At 44.1% G+C, this 27,147-nt stretch overlaps 1 protein-coding gene across 1 annotated transcript in view; it reads left to right on the top strand.

Moving 5' to 3' along the window:
• PIK3R3 (phosphoinositide-3-kinase regulatory subunit 3) overlaps nt 1–27,147 on the top strand; it is a 323,162-nt gene that overhangs the window by 90,325 nt on the left and 205,690 nt on the right. Inside the window, exon 4 of the mRNA XM_063139463.1 lies at nt 7,099–7,230. Within this exon, the coding sequence (XP_062995533.1) occupies nt 7,099–7,230 (132 nt within the window). The remainder of the gene's footprint in view (nt 1–7,098; nt 7,231–27,147) is intronic.

Below are 27,147 nucleotides of genomic sequence, written 5' to 3' on the forward strand. Positions count from 1 at the left end.
CTGGAGGCGAAGGCTATCAATGGCTACTAGCCCTGATGATTGTGTGCTATCTCCAGTATTCGAGGCAATAAGCCTGTGTGCACAAGTTGCTGGGGAACATGGGTGGGAGGGTGCTGTTGCACCATGTCCTGCTTGTTCATCCCTGACCGATGGCTGATTGGCAACTGTGTGAACAGAGTGCTGGACTAGATGGACCCCTGGTCTGATCCAGCATTAGGGCACTTCTGATGTTCTTAGAAGGATCGGCTCCCTTTGCAGAGCTCCCTTTAAATACCCTAACAACCAGGTTAGCATGTTGCGGAGCAGTCCAGTGCATGGATAAGGCCACCCTTCAGACTAGGCAAGAGAATCAAATCAACTCCAATTCCCAATTCGATATATGTATTAAAGAATAAAGCAGAGAGAAGTTCAAAAATGCTAGTTTGCTTTTAAAAATAAAAGCACTAGCTCTCTAGTACTAGCTCTCTAGTACTCGCTTATCAGGATTTTAAGAGTAACTTGCCAAAGCAGCTTATGAGGTGGGATGGGGTGGGGGATAAAGCCCAGTTTGGACACCCAAGCATGGAAGAATTTTGGCCCTTGACTCTTTGCCAACCGCCCAAAGAATGCAAAGAAAAGGTTTCACAATGACAGCATTTCTGTGGGGGCTGGGCAGCTCCCAGAGAGGGAAAATTGAAACTGACAAATGAATAGCCTGGAAAGTCCTGGTTTCCAGGTGCTTTCTACAATGCTTTCTTAGCATAATCCTGAGTCAGCCTGCAATGTATATAGAAATGCAGACTTTGGGGTCTATTACAGGCTGGCCAGTCTTTCTTCAGGGGCCTTTCCAGAAAGAAGGGGGAGGTTTGGTTCATCACAGGGGGGAGGAGGGATGTTTTGCTGACTAAGAACTAAAGGAAGAGAAATACATACATTTAAACTAAACCTAAAGAAGAGTTTTGGATACTCTTCAAAACTAGAAGCCAGTTATGTCAGGCTGGCTAAACTTTAGCAATCCAGCTATGGGACAGATTCCTCACACTGGAGAATTGTACATTTGTAAAATGTGCTTGTGAATTTTTGAATTTTAGTTTTTTTGTGATTGTGCTGAAAGGCCCTAAAGATCTGTGGTGATCACTAGGAATGGAAGTCCCCCTGTACGTGCAGTATATAACTGCTTTGACACATAAACTATTCCAAGGAACTAGTGGCCTTGAGGCTTAGTTTTGCGTCACACACCTCTTTTCCAAGGGGTGACATGTAGGACACAGGGAATATAATTAGGTGTCCCCATGGTTTGTGGTTGCTTGCCGTTTCTAATTGTCAGTTCTTATTTTTAGGCAAATTATAGGTTGCTCTCTAAGGAAAAAGAGACAGACTTTTGTTGATGTAATCCTCTTTTTTAAATATATGCCCCCAAAATGCTTTTCATAAATTTTGTTATCTTGAAAATGGGCCCATTATGTTTTGAGTAATATATGATATTAAACGGTTTTGTTAGTGAATTACTATTCCTAAAATGGGAGGGGCCTTCCTCAGTTTTACATGAATGACGGTTAATGATAATTAGCCATTTAACTATCATTAACCATCTGAAAGTGACTATGAATGATTATATATTCAAAATTAAGCTCTGCATGGTGGGGGGAACATCATGGAAATCAGAAATGGGTGTGGTTATCTGTCTTCTGTGATACCATGTGCTTCTGTCCATACTGCAAGGAGTCAGGTATATAACACATTCTGATACCTGGTGTTGATTCGCAAATGAAACCTCACCTTTAGTTTTTAAATAAGACATGTTTTGAACATTCCTGGCTGCAAAAGTGTCTTCAAACGATTTCAGGAAATGGAATTCCACACATACCCTGTATGGGTTCTTATTCCTTCATCGTGGCTGCCAAGATGTATCCCCCTTCTCTATACACTCCTGGAATTGTTTTCTTACACATACTGCTAGTCCTGCTCCTTGGCTACAACATTCTAGGCATGATGCAGCGGAAGAAAACCACTTTTAAGTCCCATTGATGTTGATGTTTAAATGATATCATGCCTCCTTTATCTAGAATTGCGTAGTCTTAGGGCAGCCTTTCCCACCTGGTGTCTTGCAGATGTGTTATACTAGAACTTCCATCATTGGTTGTGCATTGAAGTTGTAGTCTGACATGTCTGGAGGGCACCAGGTTGGGGAAGGCTGTCTTATGGTTTGAGCAGAAGTTTTGGAGCTTTAGCCTCTTTCTCAGCATCTCCAGTGAGGTGGGGGAGGGACCGTAGCTTAGTTATAGAGCACATGCTTTGCATGTGGAGATCCCAGACTCCATCACTGGCATCTCCTGTTAAAAAGATCCAGGTAGTAGCAGCTGATGTGAAAAACCTCTGTTGGAGACTCAGAAAGCTGGTGCTAGTCAGGGCAGGCCAGGGGAGGGCAAACAAAATTGGATGGGTGGGTGGGGCAGATGGCCAAACCTCCAGGGATGGAGCTCTATTTATTTATTTATTGCATTTCTATACCACCCAATAGCCGAAGCTCTCTGGGCGGTTTACAAATTTAAGACAATTCAAAACAAAACAATAGTATAAAACCATAACATAAAATACAATATAAAAGCACAACCAAGATAAGACCTTTGAGGTCCAAAGGTTGCCCCTATCCTGGTTTAGACAGTATGGAGCTAGATGGACAAATAGTCTTAACTGACATAAGGCAGCTTCCTATTTTCCTAAATACCAGGATGAGGAGCAGAATTAAGGGGGGGGGCATTCTAATCTGTAGGGGCCACTTCCATCCTTCTCTCTTCATTCAGACCACCCTTTTCCCTAGCATGTTCCTCCATTCTTGATACATATTTTTTCTGAGTATGGGATAATGACTGGGAGGTACAAACCAGTAAAGGCGTAATAAATCTATTTGAGGGGGAAATAGGGAATGTGGTACTAACTTTATTCAGGAGATCAGCTAGTAGTTGAGAGGCTTGTGATCTGACTGAACACAACTACCAAGTGCTTGCAGCTCTGCACCTTGCTCTGATGGCACAACCTGTTGGACTCCATGCCAAGGTTGAGGGTCTGGCAACCCTAATTGCACCTATTCAAGGTCTGGCAAACCTAGTTGCATTGTACTCTCTATATTTTGTAAAAATCTAAACCGAGATAAGGTTCAACATAAATCTTTTGAATGAAGTGTTCAGATTCATTGATTTTATATGGTGTACATTTCTGGGCATACTGAGTAAAGTGTATATGCAGCCAGGAAAAGCAGGCTTATTCCAGTCTTCGGTAAATTATGTCTTGTCACACATAATAATCCTCTAGGGTTTTTTGTGGATTATGGTAGACTGGAGAGTGATCTTTTTCTAGTTTCCAAAATGTCATACTAAATTGGGAGACATCTCTTCTTTCCTGCAATTCTGAGAAGTATTGTGATCAAAATGGTAGTCCTGGGGGGAGTCTACACCAGCCGTTTATTGCAGGACAGTATCGCAGTCATGACTAACAGGCCACATCACATTCACCGCAGATCGCAGTCATGACTAACAGGCCACATCACATTCACCTGCGGTGATCTCCTCTCCACCTCTGTTTCCTGGAATATCCCAGAATGTTGTGTTTTTTCCGGCTCTCTCGCTTCCATTCCAAAGAATGCTTGTGGTGTCGCTATCCCGCCTTTGTGAGGTCATTGCTGTTTCCCATGAGTTCTGGGCTCAGCAAACAGCCAGTCAACTGTGAGGGGCGTGTGCATAGGCATTGGAGGTGTGCAGTAGTGGACCTGGCCACCATTTTGCCACATGTTTTGGATGGGTATCGGTGTGTTTTACAGCAAGTGTGTTTGTGTGTGTGTATTTTTAAAAATACAAACATATCTCTGAGCAAGAGCGCATATTTGACAGAGTTCATATCCCCCCATGTGTTGCTACATGTATGCGCTCCTGCGCATCCTTCACAAGTCATTAAAAAAAACACTTCTGTCCTGTATCCATCTCCCTAGCCCCACCCACTTCTACCAATATACATGCGCAAGCACCGTAACGGGGCACACATGCTCCCACAACAGCACTCCTGTCCTTGTGATAAACATTGGTCATGTGTGCCCTTTGAGCGCCAATCGTGGAAGTGGGGAAATTCGGAAGCAGTCCTCTTCTGTTGCAAAAGGGCTGCAGGTATAGATTAAGCTCTGGTATGTCTGCAGCTCCAACCCAGAGAGGCAGGACAAGGCTGCAAGACACCTTTTTGATGATATCCCTCAGAGGTAGTTGTTGCCACCCACATACTACTAATAAATCTCATGAAATGTTAATGTTTAATAACTTGTACCCAGGAAATGTGGAAATCCAACCTTAAGGCTTTATATAAGGAGAAGCATATACCTCCGTTTCAGAACTTCCTTTAATTTCCTTAACAACCAAGTTAGCATGTTTTTCAAGCAGACCAGTGCATGGGTGAAGTCATCCGTTGTACTGGGCAAGAGAATTAAATCAATTCCAGCTTCCAATTCAGTATTTTTTATTAAAGAACCAAGCAGAGAGAAGTTCAGAAATAGTAACTTTTTAAAATAAAATGAAATGTCAAACTAGCTCACTAAACCATATTTATCTGGATTCTAAGAATGACTCCCCAAAGCAGCTTACAGTGGAGGCCCACCTGGGCATTGAGCTTGGCTTGGTCTTGTCTTCACTCTTTGCCAGTCAGTCAGACACAAAGGGAAAATAATATTTTACAACCAAAGGTATTTCTCAGGGTGGGGTGGGGGGAGAGTACCCAGAGAGGGAAATTCAAACTGACCAATCAACAGTCTGGGAGGACTTGGTCATGCATCTTCTAGGTGATTTCCCTAGTACCTCCTTAGCAGGAGGCTGGGTCACCCTGGAAGAGAGATGCATATTTTAGTGTCTATAGCAGTGGTTCCCAAACTTTTTCAGGTCACCGCCCCCTTGGTTCCACAAACTCATGCCCAGCACCCCCTACCCTACACTATAAAAATCGTTATTCAGAATAGCGGTTTTCAACGACCCACCAAGGAAGATAATAACAATAAAATTCAAAACAGTTACAATTAATTGAATACTTTATTCAAAATCCAATTGGTGTGCCCTGCCACGCTGGCTGCAAACAGAGGTGTTCGCTCTCTTTTCCCTCCCTCCCTCCCTTGGCAAGCCTGGGGCGGTGCTTCCCATTTAGAGGGGTTCTAGGAGTTGAAGGACTTTTTTCTGTCTAAACATGCATAAAATTGTGTCTTTAACTTACCATGTCACACTAGCATGAATACAGGAATCAAATAGGATTTCTTTCTTCAGTGGAACACACTTACTTAGGAGTAAGCACCATTTTGTTATAGGAAAGGATAATGTATTTTAATTAAAATTTTAAAATAAGTATCTGCCACCTGGTACAGAGTTTTCCTATGGAAAATCTGGCTGGGACTGAAGTAGAGGGGCACTAATTTTACTGTACTTATTGTCTTTAAATATGGTTAAATATCCCACAGTTACCTTGCTATTCTATTTCTACAATTCATTTTCTCCTGTCTTTTCTTCACCCTCTCTTCATTTTCAGGCTGAATCCTATGCACATTTACCTCAGAGTAAGTTCTATTGATCTCAGTGGGGGTTACTTCTGAGTAGACATACTTAGGATTGTGCTGCAGCTCTGTTTTTATGGTGACACAAGATACACACATACCATGTTTACCAAAAGAACGCTTGAAAAAAGGGGGTTGGACACCCTGAAATAAGCAAGGGCAGATAGGAATTGTTTCAGCAAGCATTCTGGAAAAAGGTGCTGCTGAATCTTCTTTAGCCAGGAAGGACCTGGGGAATTGCAATTCTCTCACCCTCACCCTTTTCTTTTCTCTCCCAATCCTGTTGTAGTCCAGATTTTTTGTGGGGTGGGAGCACACACACGGACACACAGCAACACTCTCTCTCTCCAACCCCCCTCCCCCCAAGCCTCACAATAGCTGCCGGGCTGATTAGGACAGGAGGGCAGCAGCTCAGAGGGGAGATGGTCCCAACCTGCAACTCCTGACGGGGGAAGGGAGCCTGGTGATACCTTGCAGCGGCACAAGCAGTCCTGCTCCCCACCCAGCCGGCAGCCACTGTTCTTGGCAGCTGCTCTGCTGCCCGCCCTCCTCCGCATGCTCCTTCCTCTCTGCTGCAGGGCTGCTTCTCCTGCTTTGTGCAGCAACTATCGCGACAGGTCGGTGGTGCAGCTTGTAGGAGGGAGCAGCTCTGGCCAAGGGAACGAGCGGGTGACTGTGGCTCCAGCAGGAAAGAAGCCCTGGGCCCTCCTAGGCAGGAGAAGAGCGGGCAGAGCAGCTGAATTCACCGCTGTTTCCTGCTCTGCTGCCTCCTGTGGGCACTTCCCCACCCCCTATTTCTGCTGGGGCTGCTGTGGGCTTGAGATAGGAGGAGAGAGCGGCTGCGTGAGTGAGAAAGTCCTTCCTGAGCAGGAGCGGTGTGGGGAGAGCAGCTGAATTTGCTGCTCTTTCCTGCTCGGTCCCTGGGTTTTAGGACCTTGGAGAGACCACCTCGAGCGCCCCCCTGCAGCCCCTTTGCCTGTTAGCATCCCCTGTAAGCGCCCCCTGCCATCCCTTTGCCTCTTAACACCCCCCTATGCAATCCCACCACCCCTAAGGGGGCAGTACCACCCACTTTGGAAACCACTGGTCTATAGCTACCTGGCCGTGTTTGGCATGTTCTTCATTCAAATATATTTCCAGAAAAGGAGGGGAAGGTTGGATACATTAGAGTCCCTTTATATGAATTAGTGGTATATTGGAAAAGATTTTTATTTTGGCATGATCTCTCAATAAGCATAGGGTATTAGAAGTCCTCCATACCCTTTGGTACTCCTGTTTGCTAGATGTAAGCACCCAAAGAACAACCCAGTGCAGAAACTCTTCATGTATAGCTTCAGTATATATAAGGAAAAGGACACACCTGGTATATGATTTAGTAGAATCTGTTCTCAACTTAAGGGTTTGTAATCCTTCCAAAGCGAGGCTCCTTCAATATAAGTAATTATTATTTTTCCTTGAAGAAGAGCTTGATTCGCTCCTTACCCCCAGATTATAAGGGCATTTTGGGCTTTGGGGGATAACTTCCCCTTCTTTTCTTCTTTCAGACCTAGCATTGATTGAATTGGACTCATTTGATGTGCAGACATTAGCTGAAATGCTCAGGTGCTACCTGAAGGAGCTCCCTTGCCCCGTGATTCACCCAGGAATATACAGTGAATTAATCTACATAGTTCAAGGTAAAAGTCAATTCTTTGCTATTTACCACATTTTAAAGAAACTGCATTCCAAAGTTCTGTTATATCATAGTTTTCAGGAAATCTTGGGAAACAGGCCTGACTGCATGACCGGAGCATCTGACTCAATCCTATTTTCTTTTCAGAGGGGCTGCAGTCTGACACTGGTGTTATAATTTGATATGTTATTCTCCGAGAACACGGCTATGATCATTTGAATTTGCCTAATCCTGGGTGGTGGTGGTTGTTTTGTGCATATCTGGCTTGCACATAGATCAACAAGACTAACTGAAATTGGGGCAGCAACAATCCCACTAGCACTTTTCAGCCTCTGGCTGCAGAAAACATTAGGTTTGTGCAAAAGCTTTGGCACAGGGCATGACTCCAAAATAAATATTCCAGTCTTAGAGACATTTGGACCACCTCAGAATCTGAAGTTACTTGGTTCTAAAGCGGTGCAAGGTGAGATAGGCTGGTCCGGAGGCCTCAACCCACCTCAGAGGTTTTTTAAGCTTTGTGTTTTTGTCACAATTTGATACAGTTTTGAACCTCCTGCAAGCTGTCTATAAATGGAAAACTCCAAGCATTGGGGGAAGGGGAGAGGGAGAGGAGGGATACATAGTTTTGTGACTGACAGCACTAGCTTCCAATCAGGGAATGACTTTACTGGGGCTCTTTAATCATAGTGCTTTTGGAAGGAAATTTGAAGAAATATATTGGAAGCAGTTTCAGTGAATTCTTCTTCATGGTCTCTATGCATCACACATATGGGCTCTGCGCACACGCTGAGACTGAACTAGAACTTCAAATTGCTTAATATAACGTTTAGGCGGGAACCATCCCCCAACGCTACTGCGCATGTGCATGCAGTTCCCACCTATACCTCAGTTCTTTGTCGTCCGCCATTTTGGCTAGACCTAGAAAACCGACCTCTTAGCGTTTTTCCGTAAATTTCCTCTAACACTTACCCTTTAGACTCGTAGTTAGTTATTCTTCTATCTTGTTTCTAACTTCTTTCTTTCTATCTAAAAAATAAAATAAAATAGTATTTAGAATTTTCACGCTTTCCTTTTCTTCATGATCCACGGATCGCTGGGGCCTACTGGGCATATGGCAGTAAAGGCTCCTTTCAGAAAATTTGTTAGCTGCCGGGCTAAACTCCCTCCGACTGACGGCCATTCGCTCTGCATAATTTGTCTAGGCGAGGGACATAAGGTTGAGACTTGCCACCACTGCACGTCTTTTACCAAGCAGACGCGCAAAAATCGGGCTGATCGATTGAGAGCCATTCTTTGGGAAAAAGCCGTCAAGGCTACTGACGCTCCTAGACAAAAGGATATGGATAAGCCTTCAGCTCCGAGGAAAACCATTACTCTCACTCAACAGAGTATCGAAGAAGAACAAAGCTCTGGCGTGCAAATGTTCATCATCTCGGAAACGACCATGGCAGAAAAGAGGATGGACATACCCGTCATGCCTGGTCGTTCTTTGGTGAGCTCCGTAGCTAAGAAAATATCCAAAAAAGCCCAGACTCCAAAGCCTACTGAATTTCAAAAAGAGAAGAAAAAGAGAAAAGATTCTAAAAAATCTTCCTCTCCACGCGGTTCGTCGATACCGACCGCTACGGTACCGAGCCGGCCAGCATCGGTACCGACCTCGCTACCGAGACCCCTGGAATCTATTTCAGAGGGCGAAATCAGGGATTTGACGCCGACAAGATCGGTACAGCACGATATGGCACCATGTGATCAGGTTGCCATAGAGCCTCGCAGGCAATCTCAATTAAACATGCCTCCAGTTTCCCCAGTCAGGTCTAGGTCACCAAGACCCTTGACTTACAGGGAGCGATCGTATTCACCTCATTCGGATTGGGACAGACACTTAGCCTATTCTGACCCCTATAGACGTCGTGAATGGGGCGACTGGGAATACTACCGCCCACATACCTACTTTCCTGTTGAGGACTATCAATATCGACACTGACAACTGACAGGGAGCCAATTTGCTCCACCGGTATCTAGAAGTCTTCCAGACCCTATGGGACCTCCACTGAGGTACCCTCCACTGATGCCAACATCCCATCAGTACCGAGAACGCTCAACTACGGTACCGAGTACCGCGATTGTCCCAGTATTACCACCTCCGCAGCCAGATCAGATGGTCCAGCCTCAACTACCATCACCGCAGGAGCAACCTCGTTCTATATCCCCTGAGGATGATTACCAATCGGATTCAGCTTCCTCTATATCTGCAACTCCTTCTATCCCATCACCTGACGACGCAGTAAACTCTAAAGACCCTTCATCCCCATCTGAGGATATGGGTCATTTTTCTGAGCACATTCTTAGAATGGCTCAATCATTAGGGCTCATAACTCAACAGCCCATGGAAAGACTAGATCAGTGGTTCCCAAACTTTTTCAGGTCACCGCCCCCTTGGTTCAACAAACTCATGCCCCACACCCCCTACCCTACACAATAAAAATCATTATTCAGAATAGCGGTTTTCAATGACCCACTAAGGAAGATAATAACAATAAAATTCAAAAAAGTAGCAACTAATTGAATATTTCTTCAAAATCCAATTACATTTTTTTTAGTTTATTCAATTAAACATAATTGGTGAACTTGATCCAGTGATATCATCTTGTCAAAGTCTGATAGGCATTTAGCAAGAATGTTAGATATCCCATTTAGTAACTAGGGTAGAGGACCTCACTATTCTGTAAATTCTTAATGTGATGAAGGGATACCAGTTTCCCAATGTCTGGTTTCAAGTCGCTTCACATGAGTCTTAAATCACCACATTTAGTGATCTGGAGTCAATTTCTTTGCTTGGAGAGAAGTAGGCAGACCACACTAAAACCACATTCCACCAAATATGATGTTGGAAATGCAACCAGGAGCTTCTGAACCACTCTCCATAGTGCAGGATAGCGATCAGAAATTTGCTTCTGTAACCCAAACTCCTGGTACAGAAAAGACCACCATGAGCGCCCCCTGCTGCCCCTTTGCCTCTTAACGCCCCCCTATGCAATCCCACCGCCCCCAAGGGGGCAGTACCGCCCACTTTGGGAACCACTGGACTAGATGATCCTATATATGATGTTCTCCATACCGACACTAACATCCCAGTGGCTATCCCGTTTCCACCTACCTTGTTGCAGACTGCTCAGATGTCCTGGAAAGCACCTTCCTCGACTGCACCAACTTCCAAGCGGCTCGAGTCGATGTATCGCATTCAAGAGAAGGGGGCTGAATTCCTTTTCCAACATCCCAAACCAAATTCAATCGTGGTAGAATCCTCGCAGGGAAAATCTCAAAAGATTCATTCCGCACCTGTCGATAGAGAGGGAAGAAAATTAGACTTTTTGGGCCGTAAGATTTATGCCTCCACTTCTTTAGGGCTGCGTACTGCCACCTACCAGGCAACTATGGCACGCTACCAAGTTTTTTTGTGGGGGGAAATCGGATCACTCTGTGATTACTTACCTGATGATAAAAGGGAGTTAGCCAGAGTCTTCCAAGCGGAAGCATCAGCCATTGCCAAACAACAGCTCAGTACTGCTAGACACCAGACAGACTGTGACTCCAAGGCCATGATGGGCTCTATAGCCCTACGCAGGCATGTGAGGCTAGAACGCACACTGAAAACCTACCTTTCGATGGCGATGGTCTCTTCAATTCCAAAACAGATGAGGCGATGGACTCTATACATAAAGCTCGTACGACGGCGAAAAGAATGGGTTTCTTGGCACCAGCCATTCAATACAGACCAAGATGATGGTCTAGACAACCCTACACCCAACAACAGCGCTTACAATACTATAAGCAGCCTAGGCAGCAGGAGCAACAACTCCAGAGGAAGCGTGCCTACCCTCCTCGATACCAACCGACCCGTCGCCAACCAGATTTTGGGAAGAAGCAGCGCCTTTGACTGCCTTTACCCATACCTACCACCATTCGGAAAACGACTTCAACCTTTCATCCAACAATGGGAAAGCATAACTACGGACTCTTGGGTTCTTACCATCGTCCGCAATGGATACAGTATCGAGTTCGACAACGCTCCACCTTTTTCGGGAATAAAGATAACGGCACCCTCGACTCCTTTTCCAAGAAATACAGACTCTCCTCGAGAAAGGAGCTGTCTCTTATGTACCAACTCCTCAGATCAATCAGGGTTTCTACTCCTGTTACTTTATTGGACCTAAGGCAGCTGAACACCTTTATCACGCCCAAAAAATTCCGTATGATTACTGTGGCATCCATTCTCCAACTACTGCATAAGGGTGTCTGGTTTGCAGTAATAAATCTGAATGATGCTTACTTCCATATTTCCATCAGGGAATCAAGTCAGCCTTTCCTCTGCTTTTTTAAATTGGCCATTCCAATTCACCGTTCTCCCATTCGGACTTGGAACAGCCCCTCGAGTGTTCACGAAGGTCATGTCCGTAGTCTGTGCACATCTCAGGCAACAAGAAATCTCTGTATACTTTTACATTGATGACTGGCTGTTGGTAGCAGAAGACAGCGCTACCCTCCAGGGAAATATTGCCATTACCTTGCAGCTCCTTGACAAGTTAGGACTCTGGGTCAATCTAGAAAAATCTATCCTAACACCTCAGGTTAAAATCAGGTTATAGGTGTCACCCTGTCGTCGACGGATGGGAGAACCTACCTCCCGAGGTCGAGAGCCACAGTCCTACGTGAACTGGTCCTCGATATCAAGGACCGCCCATTCGCTACTGCATGGACGATACAGAGATTACTGGGGTTAATGTCAGCAACTACTGCAGTCATCAAGTTTGCGAGGCTACAGATGAGAATCCTTCAGAACTGGTTTCTCAGGTCATTCGATCTTCGCACTGATGTCCGACGAACTTGACTGTGCCTACCACTTTCGGTACGGTCATCCCTCATATGGTGGCTACTGGACAAGAATCTCCTTGAGGGAGTTCCCTTTCACAGCCCGATACCATCAAGGACAGTCGGTACCGACGCCTCCTTAATAGGATGGGGCGCTCACTGCGACTCTCTCCTAGTTCAGGGTCGATGGTCCAGATTACAAAAAGAGGAACATATCAACCATCTCGAATTGCTGGCAGTGGAGAAGGCACTGAAAGCCTTCGCACTGATCCTGGAGAAACGCAATGTGCTCATCGCCACCGACAACACCACTGTTGTTTGTTACCTCAACAGGCAGGGCAGCACAAGATCTCACCCCCTGACACGGTCCACCCTACGCATCTGGAACTGGTGCATAAGGAGAAACATCCATTTGACTTCCATCCATGTAGTGGGAAAGGAAAACACAGTGGCAGATTTCCTAAGCAGATCCTTCCATACCGAACACGAGTGGGAACTCGATCTCGGGACCAGGGAAGATCTTTTTCGATACTGGGGGTTTCCGATGATCTATGTCTTTGCATCGGAAACCAATGCAGTATGTCCCAAGTTCTGCAGCAGAGCAGGCAGAGGAAAGAACTCTCTGGGGGATGCATTCACCAGGAGGTGGAAGGGGACATTAGTCTACATGTTTCCACCATTTCCACTCCTAAGTTGTGTACTAGCCAAGATCCAATGGACGAATCGAACTGCATCCTGATAGCCCCATGGTGGCCTTGACAACCGTGGTTCTCCCACGTCTTGCGGCTATCAAACCACAATTACATAAAGCTCCCATCGATACCGACACTGCTGACTCGGGATGGAGGCAGAGTTTGACATCCAGACTTATTGACACTGAAAATGACGGCGTGGAGGATAACTCCTCGCAATCATGACACACCGAGACACTAACAGTCGATAAAATATTGTTAGCATCTCGCAAACCATCGACCAGAAGGTCATATGCTAACAAGTGGAAGAGATTCTCTATTTTCTCTAAGGACAAAAATCTTCAACCCAACTCTTGTACTATTTTTAACATCTTAGAGTACCTACTCTCTTTACACCAGCAGGGTCTAAAGCTGTCATCAATAAGGGTCCCTCTAGCAGCTATCTCGGCGTCGCATAGGGGCATTGACAACTTCTCACCCTTTTCTCACCCAGTAACAAAGAAATTTTTACGGGGATTGAAAAACTTGACACCGACAACTAAATACATCGTTCCAGCTTGGAGCTTGTCGGTAGTACTGCATGCCCTGACAAGGAAACCTTTTGAGCCATTGGCCACTGTCGACCTAAGACTGTTGTCCTTTAAGGTCGCTTCCTTGTAGCAATAACATCTGCACGACGTGCAAGCAAGCTCAGGGTACTGAGAGTTGATCCGCCTTACCTGACTTTTCATAGAGATAAAGTTGTACTCCGTACTGACATAGCCTGCCTTCCTAAAGTAGTGTCGGCTTTTCACACCACGCAAGATATTGTGCTACCTGCTTTCTTTCCTAATCCTACAACTCCAGTGGATTCTACGTTACATCTGTTGGATGTGAGAAGAGCTCTTGTTTTCTATGAGGCACAGACTGAAAACTTTAGGAAAACAAAGCAACTTTTTGTTTGCTATGGCTCCCTATATCCTGTCAGCGCTTATCGCACTGGATAACTCAGACTATTGAGGTAGCTTATTCTTTGTCAAACATGCAGTTATCAGATATTGTGACAGCCCACTCGACTAGAGCTGTGGCGACTTCTGTGGCTTTCTGTAGGGGTATTCCTCTATAAGACTTATGCAAAGCAGCAACGTGGTCAACTCCATCCACGTTTGTCAGACATTATAACCTTGATGTCCGTGCAAGACAGGACTGTTCCTTTGGAAGAGCGGTCCTCTCCAAAATACTAAGATGACACACCAACCCACCTCCAGGTAGGTCAGCTTGTTAATCGCCCATATGTGTGATGCATAGAGACCACGAAGAAGAAATGCAGGTTGCTTACCTGTAACTGTAGTTCTTCGAGTGGTCATCTATGCATTCACATAACCCACCCACCATCCCCTCTTGGTGGTGGTTTTTTTTTTTTATGGTGGTGTGTTCTTTGGTGTTCCTTATATTATCTTGTCTACCTGTATATATGTTTATGGGGCCACAATGTTGGACTCCTGTAAACTGAGGTATAGGCGGGAACCGCGTGCACATGCGCAGTAGCGTTGGGGGATGGTTCCTGCCTAAAATGTTATATTAAGCTATTTGAGGTTCCGGTTCAGGTCTCAGCACAGGCGCAGAGCCCATATGTGTGAATGCATAGATGACCACTCGAAGAACTACAGTTACAGGTAAGCAACCTGCATTTCTCTGCTCTTCGTAAGTTGTCTCTATTAGGGGGAGTAGCAGAGAGCATCAAAAACAGCCTTCCCCAAATTTGCGCCCATCTGAAGTTGGAGTTGGGGAAGGTTGATCTAAAGAGTTTGTGGAGCTGGTGATTGCATTTTGCTTGTGTGATCCTTCCTTATTCCGATCCAGACCAATACTTTCCTAAAATTCAGCCACTTGCATCCTATTGTGTCTGTCTTCATTCATTCATTTATATTTCTATACCACACCATAGCTGAAGCTCTGTTGAGTCTAATCTGTGTTCTTAGTTATTAGGTAAGTCACTTCCCTTCACACCATCATCCCCCATTCAGGCCCTAGTAGCATTTGATTTAATTTCAGTGTTATTTGTAGTTCTGTGTGGGTGCTTCCAGATGGAGGGCTCCTAACACTAATCATCAAAATGCATTGTGCAACTATGGTTCGCCTCCTATGGTTCGCCTCCTATCTAAAGGGTCGCTCTTTCAGCGTGTCGGCTAACGGCAGCTCGTCCTCCTCCTTTCTCCTTTCAGTAGGGGTTCCGCAAGGCTCGGTGCTTGGCCCGCTGCTGTTTTCTCTATACATGCTGCCCTTGGGTAAACTTATTCAATCTCATGGCCTCCAATATCACCTGTATGCCGATGACACACAACTATACCTCTCATCTCCGGAACTTTCTCCTGATGTCCACGATCGTATCTCAGCATGTCTTTCAGATATCTCAGCCTGGCTGCTTCATCGCCGTTTGAAACTCAATATGGCAAAAACTGAACTGCTTGTTTTTCCTCCTAAACCTTCTCCTCATCTCTCATTCTCTCTCACTGTCAACGATGTCACGCTTACTCCGGTCAAGGAAACTCGTAGCCTTGGCTTTATATTTGATTCCTCGCTCTCCTTTATTCCTCATATCGAGGCAGTAGCTAAATCTTGTCGTTTCTTCCTGTATAATATTGCCAGGATTCGACCATTTTTGTCTGTCTCTTCTGCCAAGACTCTCGTTCACGCACTGGTTATCTCTCGGTTGGACTACTGCAACCTCCTCCTCTCTGGCCTCCCCTCATCTCACATCAGTCCGCTGGTCTCTGTCCACCACTCTGCTGCTAAGATCATCTTCCTTGCCCGCCGCTCTGACCATGTCACTCCGCTTCTGAAATCTCTTCATTGGCTCCCAATTCATTCCAGAATCCAATATAAACTTCTCCTGTTGACCTTCAAAGCTTTTCACGGTCTAGCTCCTGCCTATCTCTCCTCTCTCATCTCACACTATTGCCCCGCTCGTGCTCTTCGCTCCTCTGATGCCATGCTTCTTGCCTGCCCAAGGGTCTCTACTTCCCTTGCTCGGCTTCGTCCATTTTCCTCTGCTGCCCCTCATGCCTGGAATGCTCTTCCAGAACACCTGAGAACTACCAACTCAATCACAGCTTTTAAAACACAGCTAAAAACTTTTCTTTTCCCTATAGCTTTTAAACTTTGAGTTTGTTCTGACTCTATACTGTTAGCTTCACCCTTCCCGGTGCCTGTTTACACTTCCCTGTGCCTGTTTGCATTCTCCTTCCCTTCTTATTGTTTACTACAACTTTATTAGATTGTAAGCCTATGCGGCAGGGTCTTGCTATTTACTGTGTTATCTGTACAGCACCATGTACATCGATGGTGCTATATAAATAAATAATAATAATAATAATAATAACTATTCAGCCTTTTCCTAGAAGAAAGAAAAAAAGATAGAAGAAGTGGTGGAAAAAAGGGAGGGCTACAGATAGGTTAATATGTGAGGTGTGATTTTCAGTTAGTTCATAGAGGATCTAGCCTTAGGGTCCAAACTAGATGTGACATGGAATTACATGGAGCTTTCTTCCTACTTAAAAATAAATAAATAACACAGACATGGGAGATTGCAAGCTTAAGTGGAAGAGCGGCAGAGGAGAGAAGGTCTGCTTTATTCTTTTCTGGTTGACAATGCCCAGCCCCAGTTATTTTTTCTACCTGCAGGGGGAAAAGACAGCATTCCTTTGCCTGTCCTTGGCCACCAGGAATAGCAGCATATGCCAGTGCACTGGACACTGCTGCCAACTAGTTGTTTAAAAATATGCCAAATATTCTGATTTTGCAAAATTTCCCTTCAGGTGTGGATTAGATGACTTTTTACATGTGTTCTAAGAACAAAGGAAATGGTCTTGGCAAACTGGGTTTGCAGATTTACCTATTATTTAGATTTATCCCACACTTTCCTGTGTTGATTCAATTACAATTTATTGCATCATTCATGCCCTTTAAAAATGAAATGGCAAAAGGAAAAATAACAATGTGAAGGTTAGGCATCTCTCTGGTTCTAGTTGCATTCAACGTTAATAGAATTCCTCTCCTATAAAGAATAGATAAGGGGGAAAATATTATTGTTACTTAGTGCATAAGGCTTCTGTCCTGGTTGAGCTGTGTCAAGATTGGTGTTGTGCCACTCAACTTGCCTGTAGATGTTGTGGGTAGTTTGCTGAGGTGCATGAGCATGTCAAAGACAGTTGTAGCTAATGGCCAGCTGATCATCGGTCTTGTTATGTTGGAGACAGCCGGGAGGTTATGGCCTTGGAATAAATTACAGAAAGAGACTGGAAACTGTTAAGAGCCCTGTCCAAATTCCAGTTCACATTCTTCCTATTCTTAGTAGACCGGGAGCACCAGGAGACATGGTGCTGCCTCAAGCACTGGAAAGGATATAAGCATAGATTGTGTGTATTACTCCAGGCCAGAAGCCCAAGTGGCTGCCAAGTCCCTAGGATACTGGCCTAGAAAGAAAGTGTTATTGTAATTTTTTTGGCTGAGCTGCTTGGTAGGTTTTTACTGTAAACGAGTCCTTTTTTGGCTTTATATGGGCATATAAAAATCTCTGGGGCCCTTTTTTAGTTTGACATGTTGGAAGCCCCTCTCAGTTTTTGTAGGGTTTTTTCCCCCCTCTCGCTGTCTGTCTCCTCTTTTTTGGCCCTATATATAAATATGTTTCCGTGTTTAGATTTAGGTTTTACTGGAATTATTTGTTGGAAACAACAGGCCAAATACTTGAAACTGTGAAAGTTAAAAGAAACAGAACTCGGAAGAGAAGTTATCAGTTATCAACACAAGAATCCTCATTCCAAAGCCCTTATAAAATCCTTGGTGTTTTTTTAATTTAAAAAAAATGATGATGAGATGATGATGATGATGATGATAGTAACTATAGATCTGCAGGCAACTGGGTCAACCCTACTGTTAGGCAGAGTGAAGGAGCTGCCTCAAGCAGCTGATTTTGGGTGTCATGAAAGGGCAGCAAATTCTTAGTTATTTAATTTATTATTCTTGTATTTTTGTTGTTAGTAAGGATAAGAGGTGTTTGAGAGATTTTCTGACTCAGATACCAAAATATTTTAGCTGGCCTTGGAACCTATGCACCTTCACTTGAGGTGTGGGACGTAATTTGCTGCTGTGCCTCAGGCAGCAAAATTCTTGGGCTGAAGCTGACAGGCAGCCGGCATTCCAGGACATTCCAGCCTTCATCTGTCTTCTGTGTTCTCACTTATTAGAGATGCCAAAAATAATTATCCAGTTTACAAACAAGAATTTAGCTCCAATATGCTTAATGATATCCCCACATGAAGTATGACAGTTCACTACTTACTTTGTATGCGTCGCTTGTAACCATCTTCTAGGGGTTGGACTCGATGGCCTTATAGGCCCCTTCCAACTCTATGATTCTATGATTCTATGAAATGCATCCATATTGCCCATCAAACTTAGCTCACACTGCTCTTCAGTAACCCACCCCACAACATAGATGCATCCACCAAACAAATGATTGATGCTGTTACCTTTGCCAAAACCAATCACCTGTTGGAGGGGGAAGCCTGGCTTCCTTCCCTCTAAACAAATGACTGCTGATGTCAAGGGTGACAGTTTCAAGCATCTGCTCATTGCTGTGCATGTAGCCCTGATCGAGCAATAAAAAATGTGTTTGTTGCACTGGATGCTGGATGCAGGAATACAGGATGGGCTCCATGCCAACTCCTATTTGCATTCAATAAAAGTGGATCCAGAAGTAGACCTGCATGTGGAAACCTGCTGTTGCTAACAGATTGTCCTTACTAGCCCAGGCTAAGGGTGTTCCTGGCGTCAGTTCCAGTCATGAAGCTAGTGTTGCTCTCTTGCAGCTCATTGTAATTCTATGATAATCACTGACAATTTATTTCGATAAAATACAGCATCTATCAGGTCTTTTTCACTACAACCTAGTTCGCACATAACAACAACCCAGAGTATGGCTTGAATATGTATAGGTTGATGTTGAATTGTGAATCGTTGTTGAATCGTTAGTCATTATTATGTGTGAATTCTGCACTATGGTTTCACCATGGGTTGTTAAACCCAAACAAGCCAGGAAGAAAACCCATAGTTTGTTGTTTGGTTGGAAACTCTGGTTTTTTTGTGGTTAACAACTCATAGTTAAACCATCGTACAGGGATCATGCATAATAACAACCCACAATTCCACGACAACCATTACTCAACCTGTACTCTGGGTTATCGTTATGTGCAAACCAGGTCTATAAGTACTGCCCCATATTTAAGGCTTATCATGCCTTCTATATGCTAACACATCTGTAGAGGCATTTTCATTGAGTCACAAATTGTTATGGTTTTGGCTGACTTTGCAACATGAACACAGCACAGCTTTGCTATGGCTGATAACACTGTGTTTGTCTAATGATATTTTTTAGTTCCTAGAGCAGAGGGAAGGAGCAACCAGGTACTTTACTCGTAGCCAGTTCTCAAGTTTATTAGGAAAAATTAATCTTCACCCTATTCAGAACACTGGGACAAATTTGAAATGTGAAATTTGAATCCAAGTATGTATACTTTAAGGATGTCACATATTTATGCAAGTTTTGAAATGCAAACTTGAAACCTGAATTTCAATGATAATGTTCAAATTTTGCAGGTGAATTTCAAATCTTAGTAGCAAAATCATGTTTTCTAAAAGGTTATTTTTAAAGTTTTGCTTCCAAAAATTTAATCAACCCCCTTTCTCTTTGTTTCTGAGCTATCTGTGGCAGTGGCAACGAGATATGTAATGCTTTCTTTTGGCGGAATTATCTTTATGTGGTAGCGTCTATTGGTACTATTTGCTATAGGAATTTTTCAGTAAAGCACATAAAAGCGTTGTAAGGAAGAATATTGTTCTAGTTTTATAAAATTATCAAGCTCCCTTATACAGAGTCAGACTTATAGCTCCTTGGGTTCCTTAAGAGGAAATAAGGCGGGATATAAATGCAATAATAATAAATTCCGTAACTGGGATACCACAACAGAAAAGAACCTGTTCTTAGTAGCCACACACTTGAGGAAATTCTGTGGAAACGATGTCTGTCCTTTGTCAGGATGCTTCCCATGATCCCGACTGGTATCATGGCCAACTGCCTTCTTAATGTGCCCTTTCATATCTATTCTTTAAGATTTGATGAGTAAATCCATGATTCAGTTTAGATTTGAGCACAGCTCTTCACTCATACTGAGCTACGCTGGCTACCAAAGGAACCCTTTCAGTGGTGTATAGTCTCTAGTCAATGCAGGCCACAAAACACAAGATGGTGTAGAGCCCTGTAATTAATACTCTATCCTTGCTGGAGATAGTGTCATGGCCCCAGGCTCAGCAGCCCTGCAAGGAGCACTCAGGGCCTGATGGGCCACTGATCTCCCCACTTTAGGGAGGTCCCTCAGCACCCTCTCATATACCCCATAACTTCGATTCTAAGACACACTTTTTTCCCCATATAAACATCTCTAAAAATGGGGTGCATCTTAGAACCGCGGGTGTGTCTTAGGTGTTTTTTTTCTGTTGGTGGTACTGAAATTAGTGTGCGTTTTACAATCGATGGCGTCTTACAAACGAAGAAATACGGTGCCTTCCAGGCCTGAGGACATAGACTCTGAAGATGACTCCCCCACAGCTCTTCCTGTCCCTTGGCTATGAGGGATGAGGCTACAGGAAAAACAGTGGGCCCTTTAAGAGCCATAGCTAGCACCCAGCGGGGGCAGCACCTCTGCAAGTTCTGGGCCTGCCAGACTTCTCAAGGCCTCAGTTGCCTGCAGTCCCTTGCTGAGCTCCCCATATGAGGAAACACTCCAGTCATGATTCCCTGCATTCACCTGGCCAGGGTCCTGACAGCTCCAGAGCTTGCTGTGATCCTGCTCTCCTGGACCTGACTGTGCTTTATCAGATGTGACCCAGCTTTGCTTCCTGACACCCAGCCATCTGTGAATGTGTGAGCTGTAGGCTTCTTCCCCTGGGCATCAAGCCAGGCCGAGAGAGAGTGTGTGTATCATTCAGACATGTTCATGGTACTGTGATCCTTTTCATCAGCGCAGTGGAACAATAATGCAGCAATTGTGTTTCTGTGAATAATATTCTGTGTGGGCTCTTGTGTTTTTTGTCTGACACACAAATAGAGAATTAACCACATTTGTTCTGTCATAGAAAGGACAAAAAATGTTCATATATCTCTATCTAGATAAGAAGGAAAGGAACAAGAAACTAGATGGAAATTAGGGTCCTGTCCAGGCATAAATTTTAGGCAAAGATAAGTAATGTGTTTATTCTCACTATTTGCCTGGTTTTCATGCTCAAACACACACACACACGCTCACACACACACACACACACACACACACACACACACACACACAAGCATCCTCCTGACACATTTCTTAATGGTACAGAAAAACACCTTCAAGTCAGGGATTGTCAACCAACCCATCCGCTGCCTCTCTCCCATGAGAAGAGGTACGTGCCCTTTTATATCTTGTATATTCTCCTTGTCTGCTAAGCATTTCTGTCTCTTGGTGGAAAACGAGTATTCAGATGTATATTTCCTGTGCAGAAGGGCAGAGGCAGTCACATCACTTTGTGGACCAGCAGTAGGACTGGTTCACATCATTACAGTTTCTTTCATACCATAGAAAGCCACTGTTTTCCTACTGCATTCCCAGAGTCTTTCAAAGACAGAATTCTTTCAGCCTGGTCCAGTCAAAACACATTCCTTTGAAACCTTGATTCCAGTATCCAAATGTCTTCATATGTACCTAAGCGAGAATGTGGATACTTCTTTTTTCATGTCTAGAATTTTCTTGCTGAAATTGTCACCATCATTGTAGTAATAAAAAAGTTCCATCCTCTCCCAAGGAGTAAGAAAAAATATTTCCCCCTTAATCTGAGTATGCAATATGCGCTCCTTTAAATCACCTTTGGAGAAAAAGCTAACCTGACCAGAAAATCACTGTGAAAAGAATAAAATTGGCCCTACTTCACCAGCCTGCAGGAGAGCTGTGTAAATGATTGGAAAGCCAAATCTTTGCCAACATGAAACTCCCTGCTTCTTCCCTATTACTTAAGTTTGGTTTTTGTTCTTGCAGGGTGCATCATCATCATCATCATCATCATCATCATTATTATTATTATTATTATGTGAAAGGAGAAATAACACTAAGAATTTACAGGGAATATCAACACCATTTTAGAATGGTGGTACCTAGACAACCCAGCAAGGATTTAACTGTGAGTTCGCCGTATTACCTGGGGAACAGGTGCCTAACTTGTGCAGGGCTGGAATCAGTACCTGCCATCCTTGGGCACCTGGCAGGGCCTAATGCTAACACCAGTCCTGCTGCCTTCTGTTGTCCAAAAGGGCTGACTGACAAAGAAGGGGGACTTTCTGAGTTCACTTTGCCCAGGGCCTCTTCAAATCTGGAGGAAGACCTGAATTTGAACAGAACGTTTCTGCCAATGACAGCCATTTTTTTGACTACATGGGTTAGCTGAACAGAAACTAAGTTGATTAAGAATAGGTCCATATGTATTGTTTTTGTTGACTTATGAGATCATGTGCTCCCAGCTACCCAAGAGTTGTGGAATTTCCACAAAGCCATGGGGTTGTTTTCCGCAGAAATCATTCTGAAGAATTGGGAGCTTAGGGCCATGGGTGTTTGAAGTGAAACTTGCAGAACTGGAGTGCAAGAGGCCAGACTGAACCCAGACAGAGCTACTCTCCTCCCTCGCTCCCATGGCTCAGTCAATTTGCGTAATACAAGAACTCACACAAGGCAGGGATTTCCCTTCTGTTGGAATAGCTGGCATCATAGGCTCTTGTTTCACCCTTTGGCCTAGTACTGAGTTCAACCACTGCGGTCTGGAAAATTAACATTCCAGCCAGTCAACCAAAACCTCTTTCCCAGGAGCAGAGGTTGTTTATGGTAGGGTGATCATGGCTGTCTCATGAGAGTTCCTAATGATACAGCTTCTTAGGGCCAAACGAAACATGACAGTGGCAGTTCTGTGTGATCAGGCATGGAATTGCCCTAGTCACTTAGAAAGAGGCAGTGGAGGTATGGTTTACCCAACAAAATGGGCGGGTGGAGAGACATACTGAACCCTCCTCCCGACATCCACTTGCCAGTTGACTTCTTACATCCCTTCTGCCCAAATGTCTTTCATGCAGGTGAGGTATCATCTGGTAGCAGAATTTGGCTGAGGAGAAAACCATGTAGAGAAAAAAAGACTGTGGTGAAATAAGCCACAGGCAGGGAGAGGTTTCTACAGTTTTCATTCATGCACGCCTTGCTATGTAATCAGGGCAGTTCTGTGTTTAAACGCAGAAAAAAAACTTCAGCTGCCACATCTAGTTTTCCCATATGTTACCAAATGTAACTCTGTATTGTGACTCACCCAAAGATGAGGCAGTGGCCATCCTTCCTGAGTTCCTGCATCTATGGGTTTCTGATTCCCAGAACAGAATACATATCTTTGTGTGCCCATGTGAAATGTCCTGTGAACGTTTGGGAGTTGTTTATTTTGTTTAATGTTGAAACACCCCAGAGATACTGTTTACTGTCATAGGGTGTAACTGAGAGAAATAGGTGTGCTTAACTCGCATTAAAATCGATGAGATTTAAAACACACATTAAAAAGTGTCTGTTTATTTCAAAGAGGCTTAGGAGTGCCTCATTTTCTTTGGATTGATTGTGTCCATCATTCACTGTAATAACAAACTCAAGTGGTAAGTGCCAATAGAAAAAGGTGCAAAAATGGGGCCAGTGAGGAACAAGAGAGAGGTCAGTATGCTCATGGTTTACAGAAGTTCAATAATAATTTGCCCAAAACACATAATGGGGCAATCTCAGTAGCTACAGAATGCGGAGTGTCAGTTGGAAAACAAAAGTAAATGACTCAGATATGGAGAGATAGAATGTCCTGCCTATTTCCCTTACAGCTTATAGTATCCTTTAGGAGGGTATGGCTGACTAGTAGTGACCCTGAACAGAAGCACTCCTGCTATGAGGTAAGAATGCAGTGCAAACTCATTTTGTTGCAGGCTGCACTTGTAATCTATAATAGGGACAGCCAATGTCTTCAACCTAAGCACCCCTAGGCATAATATAACCACTCATATCATTTCCCCACACCTTGGTCAAGGAGCACCCAGCCCCAAGGGGAAAATAATCTCAACATTAAAGGAATGGGCATACCAAAGGCCTTTGTGATAACACCAAAGCCTCTAGAGTGTCCTCTCCTACAGCACACAGAAAAGTGCAAACCAATTGGGGAAGAATCCTCAGAGTTACCTTTGACTGGGCCAGCACCTCCGTCAGGCTTCCCTCCCAGCTTGCTGGACCTCCTCTCTGCCTTCCCAGCATAATTGACACCAGGTTTGAAGGGGCTCTGTGCAGCTCCCCCAGTGACCAGAGGGTGGAGGGATGAGTGGCATTGCTGAAAGTTGAGAATGGGACAAATGATAGCAGGTGGGGATGGAGGGCGAGCAGTGCAGGTCCAGCTATCTAGTATTCCTACAGCTCATCACTGAGAAAAGAAGAGGTGAGTGTCCTGACTACAGCCACCACCATTTTCCCAGAATGGGCCTGGACATAGTGAACATTAGGGGCAGAGCCCAGAGGCATTGAGGGTAATGAAGATGGGAGCAGTTGTAGCTTCTTCATACAGCAATTCTCTTCTCAGCATCAGGCCCTGAATTAAAAAAAGATGAAGGAAAAGCTGGTTTCAAGTGTTATCAATCCCAATATTCACCCAACCATGCTATGTGCTGATGCCGGGCCTGCTTCTCAGCATTGGTATGGAGAGGCTGCTTCTGGTAATTCACATGCGGAAGAAGTCTTAGATGTAAGCATGATTGCAGTGTGGTTAGCTGCAACAATCAGGAAAAGCCAAGTTCCTATACCTCTGAATCCAGGAAGAGGAGGAACAATGTAGACGTATTGGATTGGTCCCCATTCTCTTTGAGTACAAGAATGGAGTCAAGACATGTCTTTTAAATTTGGCTTTATAAATCATTGTGAAGGTTTTTAATGTCGTATATGCTTTTATTTGACTATGGTTCTTACGTTTTGAACTTCTTGCAAACCACTTTGGTTGGTCCCAGAAAGGTGGTACAGAAATACAATAGATAAACAGGTAGATAGATAGTGTTTCAGGAAGTCTCCTATCCCCACTTTTGCTGGGCTTTGGTGGGCCTTAAATGTTCCCAAAAGGCAGTGGGAAAGGGATACAAATATTATTTGGAATTCCCCCAGTGGGCTGCAAATATTCAGGGAAATAGCCATAAGCAGTACATAGACTGAAGATTTGTGCAGCCCTTTTATAATGTATTGAGAACAATTTCATTTTGTCCTATTTTAGAGAAACATCTATAGTATCACATTACTCATGGCCACATAACTCTATTTATGTTTTATGGGTCATTAATACAGACCATTGAACTTTTGGCCCTCTGTACCTAAATGTCCTGACTCTTTTTCCTTGACAACTGACTTCCCTCCTCAGCATGGCCAGTGCTTGATTTCCTCTTCCCACCTCTATTAGAAACATCTCTTCCGTCCCCTGCCCAAACTTTCCCACACTTAATTTTATCTCCCAGGTTTGTTTCTGTTTTTTTGTTTTACAACTCATCCTGAATCTGCCCTTGAAGGGAGTGTAGCACTGGGATTGTGTATCTTGTCTTGCACTCCCACATTACTTACTCCAATGGAAATCAAAGGGCGTGTTTTGCCCAAGAAAGAAAAAATCTAATTAGAAAGCAATTAGTTGGGCTTGTTCATTAAATTACTTCAAAGAAGAGCAATCTCCCCTACCCCTTCCTGCTCTCCCCACATCTCTTAGCCAAAGCGTTCCTAAAATTCCACGGTGGCTGTGTGATCCTTCTTCATTTTGGAATGCAAGGAGGACGCCCGTGCCAGCACAAAGAGTCAAACACATGTTTCCAACAGAGAGATTTAAAAGCGTCCTTCGGGAGAGAATTTGAACTTAAACTGGCGTTCTTCCATACAGGCCCTTAGTCCTGCAGGCTAAGAGCCTGGCCACTCTAATAATATCTCAACCTGACTAGTTTAATACGATGCATGTAGGCCTGGCCTTGAAAACAGTTTGGAAATTCAACTGGCCCCAAATTCAGCTTGTAAACCTTGATCTGGAGCTGACCTCAGAAGAGCATAAGAAGAGAGCTGCTGGATCAGACTGAAGGCCTGCATTGTTCAGTGTCCTTTTACCACAGTGGCCAACCAAATGCCTTTGGGAAGCCCACAAGCAGGACACAAACACAACAGCACCTTCCTTGCATGTCTTCCATCATTTATGCTGGAGATAATAATATATAGCCATCATGACTAGTAGCTGTTGATAGAAGAGCCATATAGCACCAATTCTGTTTTATCTTCACTGGTTGCCAATCTGTTCTTGAGCCGAAATTCAAAATGCTGGTTTTGGCCATTAATGCCAGTTTTGATCTGGAATACCTTAGAGAGCACCTTCTCCCATAGAGCATAAGAGGCTGCCTTATACAAGTCAGATCAATGGTCCATCTACCTTTGTAATGTATACACTAGCTTTCCCTAACCTGGTGCTCCTCCAGATATGTTGGACTACAACCCTCATTATCCCCAGGTGATTGGAGTTATAGTTCAACATGCCTACTGGGGCACCATATTGGGGAAGCCTGGTACACTAACTGGCTGTGACTCTCCAGGATTTCATACTGGAGCCTATTCCGGCCCTACCTAGAAATGATAGCAATTGAACCTGGGAGAATTTACATGCAAAGTATGTGCTGAACCACTCAGCTATGGCCCTTCCCCAGTAAATTAAGATCAGCTGGCTGGAGAAAATGGACAATACCTTGTTGAGGAACAGAAATGACTGTTCAGTTAATTTAACTGAATGAATCTTTTAGTGAAGATGTTTGGGGTAAATGGGTTAGTATTTAAGGGTGTGACCCAGAGACTGTCAGAATTGCTGTAATATGAAGAAACCACATATGTCTGACACTGAGGGATTACAAGAGCCATTTAATTTGGGTAGAGGTGTGTGTGTGTGTGTGTGTGTGTGTGTGTGTGTGTGTGTGTGTGTGTGTGTGTAAAATATTTTTGACTGTGGTCTGGGAGATTGGAGAAAGAAAAAAAAGAAGTCCATAAAAAGGGTGATCAGGACACAGTATCTAAACAGCAGCACTGAATCAACAATGTCCATTCTGCTACATCAAGATGCTAGCAGACACAAGTGAAGTGGTGCCAAAGTAGTACATATGGCCACCATCACTGAGCTAGGGTTATCCATTGCAGGGAAATCTGACCCTTTGGGGGGCCAACAGTTTAGCACAACAGCCT

This window comes from Elgaria multicarinata, chromosome 1 (assembly GCF_023053635.1).
Source record: "Elgaria multicarinata webbii isolate HBS135686 ecotype San Diego chromosome 1, rElgMul1.1.pri, whole genome shotgun sequence".
Lineage (NCBI taxonomy): Eukaryota > Metazoa > Chordata > Lepidosauria > Squamata > Anguidae > Elgaria > Elgaria multicarinata.